This window comes from Festucalex cinctus, chromosome 13 (assembly GCF_051991245.1).
Source record: "Festucalex cinctus isolate MCC-2025b chromosome 13, RoL_Fcin_1.0, whole genome shotgun sequence".
In the NCBI taxonomy this organism is placed as follows: domain Eukaryota; kingdom Metazoa; phylum Chordata; class Actinopteri; order Syngnathiformes; family Syngnathidae; genus Festucalex; species Festucalex cinctus.
Window position 1 is genome coordinate 5,748,991 of NC_135423.1, and position 10,863 is coordinate 5,759,853.

Below are 10,863 nucleotides of genomic sequence, written 5' to 3' on the forward strand. Positions count from 1 at the left end.
AGTAGCGCCGAGTGGATGGCAGGCATGAAATGGGACGTGGTGCATGCGAATTGTCCAGGAGAAAAGCCACATTTCACAGGGATTACCGGCGCACAACAGCTGGGCCGGACTACAAGCGGGGGCCTCGCGCTCGTATCGCTGACAGATTAGCAGCTTCGCTAAGTGTGTGTGAAATAGAGTAGGGGACAGGCGGGGAGATAAGGCGCGTGTGCGTTAAACACTCACTTTGACAAGTCAAAGGTAGCGGGGGGGCCCTCGCCGATGCTACACTGTGGGGGTCAAATCCCCGATTGGCGCCGTGCGATTAATCAACCTGAATGGAGCAAATAGTCCGGGGGGGGGGGGGGGGGGGGGGGGGGGGGGCGACGACACCCACGTTGACGGACAGAGATTTTGGTGTGTTCACCAGTCGGGTATGCGAGATCGTTTCGCAGCTGTGAGATCACGAGGTGGCAACGCCTCGCTAAGAATGCGTTTGGGGTTGTCAACAGGCTGGGATTGCGAGAAAATGACTTAAAAAAAAAAAAAAAAAAAAAAGTGTGGCTGGAGTGTTAACGGTTTAATACTCCCCTCCTTTCATACACATTTTTTAGGCCAATTATTCTGTTCAGGATCAGACCTATCAAACGGCACCCTGGACTGGTTGCCAGTCAATCATAGGGTATGCATAAAAGACAGAAAACCGTTCACAGTCGAACCCTAACCACGTCCATAACGTTGCCGCGTGGGTGACTCCAAATTAACATGTACCGTATTTTTCGGACTAAAACTCGCTCCGGTGTATAACTCGTATTTTTGAGGCCAAGAACATGAGTGCTCAGACTGGAACACAAAATCCTTTGGCTACAATGTGACGGGGGATTCTAGCTAAGGTAAGCCATTTTAAACTAAAAACAAAAACAAAAAACGTTTACATAGCGGAATTTCAAATCAACCGGAACTCGTTAATTGTTGCCAACACGATAACGGAACGGTGGTTTGGGGTGGCAGACCGAGCTCTAATTTTAAGCGTTGCACCTCATCAGGCCCTCTATGAAGCAAAGTGTGATTTATAGTCCAAAAAATACGGTAGTAGAAAATTCAGGATAGAAAAACTCCCACTGTTTTTAAAGTCCGGATGATCTGGACACAAACCCTGAATCTTGTCCATTTGCTTCTCATAACACATGTTTAAGGGTTTAAGCTTCTCTTTGGATGTCATCATAATACAAAAAATAAATAAGCATTTTTAGAAATGTTTGATGCTTTGGCTCAATGGCTGGAATTGTTTTTGTTGTTTTTTTGTTTTTTTTGCATATACACAGACTTAAATACTGCTCTCAAGCAAGAGTCCCTTGGTCACAGGATAGATAGCACAGTGCTCCTTCCGGTAGGAGGCTTCAAAGGTTAGATGCATAGAAAGGCACTTACAGTCGACACAGTCTGAGGTGCAGAGGGGTTATTTACTTGAGGTGAACGACGTCATGAATACTGCATGCGGCACGTGGCGATCGGTGGCCTTAGCTGGGCGAGTAGCGGTCAATGGCGCGGGCCTCGGAAAGGGCCTGCTGGGGAGGGGGCAGGGCTTGGCACAGGACGTCCATCTTGTCGTGGCCGAGAACCCCCAGGTGCTCCGATGCCAGTTTGGAGAGCGGGTAGAGGCTCTCCATGGCCTTGGCATCGGCCACCAGCTGCTGCTGCGCCTGGAGGAGGAGCTCGTTGGCCTTCTCCTGCTTGAGCCCCAGATGCTCGGCGGTGTACTTGCTCAGCGGGTAGATGCCCTCGGCAAAGTCCAGCTTCAGCTTGCCCTCGGCGGTCAGGCCGCCCGCCGCGCCCCCGCTGCTGTGCATCTTCATGTGGCTGATCAGGTTGCGCTGCTGGGCGAACTTCCCGCCGCACACTTGGCACTCGTACGGCTTCTCGCCAGAGTGGATGCGCATGTGCTCGGTGAGGCGGTACTGGCGAGTGAAGCGCATGCCGCAGGAGTCGCAGGCGAAGGGCTTGAGGCCCAGGTGGCTGCGCATGTGGCGCGTCATGGTGCCGCGCTGCGTGAACTTCTTGCCGCAGATGCTGCACGGGTACGGCCGGGTAAGCCAGTGGGTCTTTTCGTGCTGCCGCAGAGTTGCCGGGTCCTTGTAGGACTTGTCGCAGGAGGAGCAGCGGTACGGACGGATCATTTCTCCGATGGCCCCCGAAGCCAAAGCCTGGGTGGACTTTGTCTCCAGGTGGGAGAGGCTGTTTAGGGCACCGCCGCCGCCGGTCAAGCCACCGTAGCCGTTGGTGCTGCTGCTGATATTCTTGCCACCGTTCCCGTTGCCCAGCTCGCTGCCTGAGTTGCCGTAAAGCTCCTCCTCGGTGTGAGTCTCCACGTGCGCGTTTAGCTGCTCCGAGCTCGGGAAGCCTTTGTCGCAGGGGATGCACACGTACAGGTTGTCCCCATAACTCTCCGGCTCATACGGAACGTGGAATCTCCCCATGGGACCGGAAGGGGACGGGCGGCCCTCGCTGCTGCCCGTCTCTTCAGTGCCGGAGCCGCTCTTGTCGTCCGGCCCCTCGCTCTCCTCCTTGTGGTGGTTGTGCCGCCGCTCTCCGTTTTCGCCCCCTTCCTCCTCGTCCTCGTCTTCATCCTCATCCTCAGCCGCGTATGGCAGCGGCTCGTGCTTCACCCAGCGGTAGATGTTTCCCACCTCTCTTCCGGCCTCCCCGACTTCGGTCAGGGTGTCCGGGCTCGGCGGGCACGGGTAGCGGTCGGTGCCCTGTGTGCCCGAGCGATGTAGGTGGGGCAGGTGGGGGCCAAGAGGTTGGTTGTGGGAAAACGGTGGCGGAGTGAGAGTATTCGTCTGATCTGCCGTCTCCATTTTTTCAGAAGGGAAGGCCCTGCCGTTGGCTCCCTGCGTGGGACTGGTGCGACCGCTCGGGGTCCCATCTCGCTCCTCGTCATTGTGGGTGCTGACAACATGGGACTGGGAGGGGGTGTGCTGAAACTGGGAGTTGGGACTCTTCTTGGAGAGGTCCAGGCCATAGTTCGGGGAGCAGTTCCTTTCCGGAAGCGCCGAACGCAGGCCCAGCTGAGCGGGCAGCACCGACTGCATGGACGGAAAGGCCTGGGGGCCTTGGGTGGAGGTGGGGGCATACAGCTCGCCGGCATGGATGGCGAGCCGATGGGGAACCAGCTCCTCGAGTGGCGGAGGCCGGGGCGTGTGGCTGTTCATAATCCCCCCAGGAGGACACGACTGGATGACAGGAGTGGAAACCCTGTAGCGGCCTCCGCTGCCTAAGCCCATAGCGCCCATCTTTGCGTAAGGCAGGAAGGCGGGAGTGGCGCGAGGAGGGTACTTGCCATTTCTTTTGAGTTTCTTTTTGCACAGAGCTACTAAGTCTAGCAGCTGCAGGTAGCTTGCCGCAGCCAAAACAGCACCCAGGTTGGGTTCGGTGGGAGAGGCGGGGTCCCCCTCGGTGAGGCGGCCCGTGTAGATGTAGTCCAAAATGACCCGGAAGACCCCAGGACTCACCATCTCGTGGTCAAGGTTGATGAGATTGTCGTGGACCACCAAAGACTTCAAGTAGAGGCTGCTGGCCGCCAGAATGTTCTTGTGCGCCCGGAAGAGAGCGTTCTGCACCACAATGATGACATCGCACAGGAATCCTTTGGTGCGCTGGCTATTGAGCTGCAGGAGGAGATCCCGAGCGTGACTTGGTGCTTCCATGGCATCCAGCATCGTCTTCAGTCCGCCACCTGCAAACAAACAGAGTAGCAGTGAGACATCTTGTTGTGAATTCCTTATGAACTGGGTATACCCTGGACCGATCACAAGTTAATGACAGGGCTCATTCACACTCAGATTCACACATGCAGTATGGACTATTTTTAGAGTCTCAGCTACAAGATATATTTTGGAATGTGGCAGGAAACCGAGATTTCAACAAAGACCCTTTTAATTCTGAGGTAGACCAGACCTGCTAAGTTGCTAACCATAAATTTTCTGTTGATACTGTAATATGATTATGTATATATACTTTTTTTGTGGACATACATTATATCCAAGTGCAAGGCAGATGGATATTCATTCATCACAGCAATGTGCGCTTAATAGATTTAGCTAGCTAGCGACCTATCTAGTCACATAAAAAAATATTTAGCTCGCTCGCTAGTTAGATATATAACTACCTAGCCAGTTAGCTGTGATGGAATTGGAAATTGGAATTGAAAGGAAAATGAAGAAATTGTTCAGCCCTATAAACCAACTACAAACTCTAGCTAGCTAAGTAGCTAGCCAGCTGGATCGCTAGGTAATTTGCTAGTTAGCTACCTAAATCTATGCAGCAGACATGAACTGTGATCAATGAAGATAACTAGTTAGCTGGCTATTGAGCTAGAATTAGCTAGTTAGTAGGGATGAACAATTTACTCTTTTGTTTTCCTTTCCAATTTTCTGGAGCTGAACAATTTCTGACTGACCGAGTTGAAGCATTTTTTTTTTTCTCTTCTCAAAATTGAAACCATTGCCTTCCCATTTAAAAATAGCATTTCTGCTATATTGAGACTGATAGATTCATTGTTCAGCTTAGTTAGTTAGTTAGTTAGTTAGTTAGTTAGTTAGTTAGTTAGCAACCAATTTCATATCACTTTTAATTGGCTAGCTTATGGGAATCTTTTATATTTTCCAGGTATTTATTTCATAAATGTCGGCAATTTATTAATCAATCAGGTGTTGTCCATCATCGGTCATTCCAGACAATTCTATGATTCCAGGTTTGTGATAACCATATGGGAACGTGTGTTTTCCGTTCCCCATAGTACAAAGCAAGGTCCGTCAAACACTACAACAAAGATGGTGAGCCTCCAGGCCCTCTCTCAAGATCTACAACGTCACAGACAAAAAAATCTCCACATTTTCACTTGTCGTCGATGGAATGGCCACATGTCACAACACAACAGAAGAAATGAGTCACAAAGCTGCATTGATGTATGAAAGTAATTAATCTGTGGTCCCGCTAACTTCACTGGCGGAATTGTTTGACATATGTCGGCGGTCGTGTCGATCGTGCAGCAGAACAAGCGGGCTGCGGAGCGACTGTGTGGGAAGCGCATACCAGAGAGAGGGGCTCGCTCGCTGAAAGACAACGGGAAGCGAAAAAAAAAAAAAAAGGTGAGCACTGCCGCTGCGATTCTCATCATGAGAAAAAACTCAAGTCCGTCATGCGTTCACTTCCTCTGCAGCGGCCGATAGATGAGAGAGAAGTCAAGAGATAGACACACACACTCACGCACACAAAAACGTGCATTTTAGAGGTTGCTCGTGGTTTTGTGCAGCGATTTGAACAAACGGGACGCGGTGAAGGTTTCACAAGTATGAAGCGCACGTAGACTAACAGTTCACAAAAACGATGCCCGCATGAGTTACACAATAGGGTAAATAAAAGGTCAAACTTGCAATTGGTGAAAGCATATTGACTTTTTTAACATGAGAAAACAGCCAGTTTTACTTAATTGGTCCAAAAAGGATTAAGAATGTTTGTCCATTTATGCTAGCTAGCAGCATTTTGCGCGTTCAGCTTAGTTGGACGTCACAATCACAACAATCACAGGACGTACAAATCCTGATGTTATTAGCTCATAGCTTTGCTGGCCCTGTGAAGACAATTTGAAATGTAATTGGTGAAGGAAAGAATAGACCGTTGGGGATGCATTAATACAATTTCATGGAACAAATATTAGTCGCAAGGTCAAATAGGTCAGTAGAAAATCAGAATCATTATTTGCCATTAAGTATGTAAAGACAACACACAAGGGATTTGTTGTCATATGAGCTAAACTAGAACTGCAACAATGACAAATAAATACTTGACACAGTAGGCTATGATCCTTGTGTAATGTGAGGGTACTGTACTATTTTGCTGCATTCGAGGAAGGTGGGAAGTTAGACTTATCCCATCCTGACTGCCCCAGTTCTGACCATGAGGCGAATATAAACAACAAAGAGGGCTGATTTTGCTAAATTGTTTACTGTTGTGGTTAAAGTCAGTCCAAATCATGTCGGGTTACGCTAAGTGACTTATTTTGAAAAACAGCATTTTCAATATTTTGAAGTCTGAGTTAAGAGGGGCGTTATTGTGCACACTTCCTGTTATGAGGTCCGATTTCCAACCGTCCTCCAATGCAGTATTAGTGCTTTAGAACCGACCAGTAACGGTCATGCAAACGATGTTACTGTTGAAATAATATCTAAAAATTAGAAAACGGCCCATTTGGAATTATTTGAGGTAGATGCCGATTCCGATATTCAGCAGAATAAAATTCTGATAACTGAGTAATTTAAAAAATTATAATAATAATAATAATAATAATAATTTCATTTGTAATGTTTTCAACAATATATATTAGTAATCGTTTAAGTTTACAAAAGAGAGAAAAATCTACCAATTTTTTATTTATTTATTTATTTATTTATTTTTTTAAATCGGCCGATTATGGTGGGAGGGGATTCTTTGTCTTGTGCTGTAAAGTGTTTAAAGGGATACTTGACTCATTGAAAATTTTTAGCAGTGAAAAGTTTTTGTCCAGAATGAATTTGATAACTTCATTATTTTTCATGTACAATTAATACCTTTAAAAAGTAATTTTTCTACTTGCTGTCGACTGATGATGATGATGACAACGACGACGACATCACCTGTGCTGAGGAAATAAGTAACGGCCAATCACAGCTCACCTGTTTTTTGGGTTTGGTCAGTAAACTGAGACATGATTGGTCATTACCTACTTCCTTAGCACAGGTGATGTCATCATCAGTCAACAGCAAGTAGATAAATTACTTTTGAAAGGTATTAATTTTACATTAAAAATAATGAAGTTACCACATTAATTATAAACAAAATATTAACTTTTTTTACTGCTGAAAATGGCAAAAGGAGTCAAGTATCCCTTTAAAAATAAATTGGCTAAAAATTGGCCCATTAATCGGTCGGGCTCTACTTAAAACATTAGCAATGGTGGAAAAAAAATAAATGTGTTCATTCATTGTTTGCATTTTCTAGTTAAGTTCTAATAAGGAAACTGTCCTTTATCTAAATATAACCACAACAGCAATTGCGGCCTATTGCGCACAGGATGTAGCCTACTGTCCACTTACATTAGATGGCGCAATGCTGCACGCTGTTCCCTCCCCAGGGAGCCAACGCACACACATTCCACGCTCAAATATCACCACTTCACTCCTCCATCAGGCCTAAAGTAAACTACATCACGCATGAAACATGGCGTCTCGTTCCAGCAGAGGCATCTGAGGACAGTTTACAATACAAAGTGACCCGAGCGGGGCTTGATTTTTTTTTTCCTCTCGTCGGCTGATGGGAACACAAGCAAGTCGATAAATAAATAGCACGTCACATTCTTCCTCGCAGCGGGACAGAAAGTGAAAAGTTTTGCCCCTAAAAAGTTGCACCAAGCAGCATGGTTCCGATTATGTTGATTGTTTAGCATCGTAAGAGGGGGAGGAGTGCAAATAAAAAGTAATTTGCAGTCACAATAAACATAAAAGGCTAAGAAAATATTTGTGTGAAGGGGAGAAAATCAGCTTTAATTAAAAGTAATGACGTGGTTAAGAGACAAAAAAAATATAGAGTAGAAATTACAATTTAGAAGATTATTGTATAACAATCAAATATGCTTTGTAAACATAAAAAAAAAACAATAAAATATGATTCATTTTATCTGGGATAAAAAAAAATATATATATATCTGATGTAAAAGACAAATTTGACATCACGCCCCATCCTTTCCCAAGCTGTCATTTGGAGCGTTTCCACTTCTGCTTTCCATTACGGGGCCCATCATATTTTAACATAAATTTTCAGCCGCGGTCGCATCAAACCCGAGAGAGCCAAGCGTACCCCTTCGGTGAACTCTCACATAGTCAAGTGACGACACGCGGCGGCCGAAGGCCTCACTGCCTGTACAAAATAAATAAATAAATAAATAAAAAATCCTTCAAATGTTGAAGCATTCTGAATGTATCAGTCAGATGATTATTAGTTAAAAACTTTAAGGAGAACATTTAACACTGTACATGTTCCTTTGAAATTTTAATTTTAAGTTGGGCAGTACAACTAAATGAAATTGGCTTTCCCACATTTAACTACAAGGAAATACAAATTATTATTATCTTTTTTCAACTTTAGCACCCCCCAAAAAATACAAGTTTTGTTTTTTTTACAGTGTGAACAATGGTGACAACTTGCCTCCATCACATCTGCTCCATTTTACAATCCACAAAAAGTGCTTTTCAATAAAAAATAAAAATACAAAAAAGTCCACTTTACTTACAGAAGCACCCTGCTCGTTTCAAAGGGTACCGAAAGGTGAAAAGGTCACGCTTCACTCACATCAGCAAAGCGCGTCAGAGTCAACTTCCTTTCTGATTGCATCGAAACAAAATCATCACACCATCGTAGAAAGCGGTGACAAAATAGTGATGGGAACCGGGTTAGGTAACACGTACGTCGCACAACAAGCGTCAGATCACACAAAATGATGTTTTGATACGCCCGACTTGACACGTTTTCAGGGCGGGATGAGGCCTTTACACGTGGATATCTCCCCCCCCCCCTCCTCAAAAAAAAAAACAGTAAGAGCAACTCTATACCGCACTTGTGCACTAATGAGACATGTCAACAGTGCGCAAAGTCACACTGACAAATCAAATCCGTGGCTGTCAGCGGGCAAGCCAGAAATTAAAAGGGAAAATATGACAAGAAAATGAGAGTCTCGCTATTCTGAAAACACACACGCGCGCGCGCGGAGAACACACACAAGCACGCTGGTATATTGGTCAGAAACCTCAATAGAAAAGCCACATCATAAAAAAAAAAAAAAAAAAAAAAAAAAAAAAGGTCAACTGGAGTGGCATATGTATGCTATAAAACAGGAAAATACATAAATAAAGTCCAAAATGTTGTACATAGTTTTTACTTGTATGTTTATGAATTGTTCAATGTTGTAACTTTGGACAAACTATTAGAAATTTCTCCACAAGTCTGTTAAGTGTTCGCTCAGATACTTTGTTGTTTCTAATCGATGAGAAAGTTTTTCTTGGCTTTTCATACAAAAGTGCGGAAATGTGGGAAAATGACACTTCGGCAACATGATGGCATGTGATGACAGTTTCTGGTTTCTAGATTTGAACTTTTTTTTTTTGCCACTTTTCACGTACTTGACAAAACAAAAGTGTCATTTCGGCACTGTGGGTGGCACATGATTGTTTTTTTTTTTCTATATTTAAAGATAGGATCATTTTCGATACGTCAGTGTTTGCTAGTGTTTTACAAAAAAATTGCACTAATCAATGAATGGTCACTTCCAACACTTATTTCAAACAAAACCATGAAAATATGGAATAATCTCATGACTTCAAACTGCAACTTCATGCTCGTCTTTCTACCTTTTAAAGTTATTGATACAGATCCATTTTAATAACTGTCAACATTGACTTTTTTTCAACAATCATGAAAATGTACAAGACTTGACATGCGGCGTGTGAGTGACACAAGATGACACACTTGATGACCATTTTGTGATTTTACAGTTTCTGCATTCAATTAGGTATGTCATCTACTTTCAAAACAAAAACAAAAAAATAGCTTACGACTTACTGCATGTATAAGTGGAAGTTTTTCTTGTTTCAGATTTGTATGGACTTTTATGAATGAAAGCTATTTTCACTTTACTGTATTTAAGGCTTGCTCATTAATGATAAATCAAACTTTTAAGCTGTATTGGAGTAGTCATTCTTTTAATCACATTTTTAATAGCAAAAAGTTGGAAATTTGATGACAGTTTTGTACAAGTGGTATTATCATGAACGTTTATGGCATGTCTTTTTAAATTTTGATTATTTTGTCACCTTTAAAAATACAAACGTGGAAAATGAGCCTTATTTGTTCTACTCGTTACACTTAGGGTTTACCAATTTTTTTCTTACTATATTTAAGTTTTACGAATCAACAATAAAATAAACAAAGGCAAAATGTGCTACCAGTTACGTCTGAATGGCATGATCACATACTTTACTATGTTTTCCTGTTTGCTATTTTCTCTTTAAAATAAATAAATAAATCGCAAACTCGTGAAAAATGCTTTGGGGGAAAAAACAACTGCAATGCTGCATTGAAGCAGGTTCAAACAGATGGGGGCAAATCGTTGAAAAATCAACGGGAAAAAATAATAATAAATGTAAACGACTTAAGCAGGCTGTTTAAAAAAAAATAAAAAAAGCTCTTTTAAAAGTGTGTTGTATTGCAAGTGTCCAGTCTTACCTGCATGCCCGATGTCTGCTGCCATCCCATCCGAGTCTGCCTCAATGATCATGTCAGCAGGCTGCTGCAGTCATATCTGACGTCCCGAGTGCCAGCCTCCACTGAGCCATGCCAGCGTCCTTTTCACCAGCTCTTTTTTATCATTATTAATTGATAGGAAAGCTCTCGTCGGCGGGCTCGCGTCCGTCCTCCCACCCACTTTCTCTCTCTCTCTCTCCCTTTTCCGCCCCTCCTCTCTTTTCTCATCCCCTCCTATCCAAACCAAAAAAGCATCAGTTTCCTCCCTGTTTTTTTTTCTTTTTCTCGCTCTTCTACTAATTTCCTCTGCTATTTTGGAGCGGCAATAACGCGCACACGGAGTGGCGGTGGTGATGATAATGGAGCCTCTGTGAGCTCGCCTGCAGTGTGATGTCAGTCTATAATAAAAAAAAAGCAAGAAGGTAACGCGGAGGGCAGGAACTTCGGATGACCCCAACTTGAACTTCTCCACGCACATCGTCTTAAAGGGACAGGCAGCGCTTACTGGAGGGAGTGCGACGCTTCATTCCTTCCTCATGCTTTCAAATGCAG

At 44.1% G+C, this 10,863-nt stretch overlaps 1 protein-coding gene across 1 annotated transcript; it reads right to left on the reverse strand.

The window, feature by feature from the left end:
* Positions 1 to 371: 371 nt before the first annotated feature.
* On the reverse strand, positions 372 to 10,464 carry hic1 (hypermethylated in cancer 1). Its single transcript, XM_077541416.1, has 2 exons — positions 10,294 to 10,464; positions 372 to 3,715 (listed from the first exon to the last, which is right to left on the reverse strand). Exons 1-2 carry the CDS (start codon positions 10,343 to 10,345, stop codon positions 1,500 to 1,502), a joined length of 2,268 nt encoding a protein of 755 aa, XP_077397542.1. The 5' UTR covers positions 10,346 to 10,464; the 3' UTR covers positions 372 to 1,499.
* Positions 10,465 to 10,863: the final 399 nt, after the last annotated feature.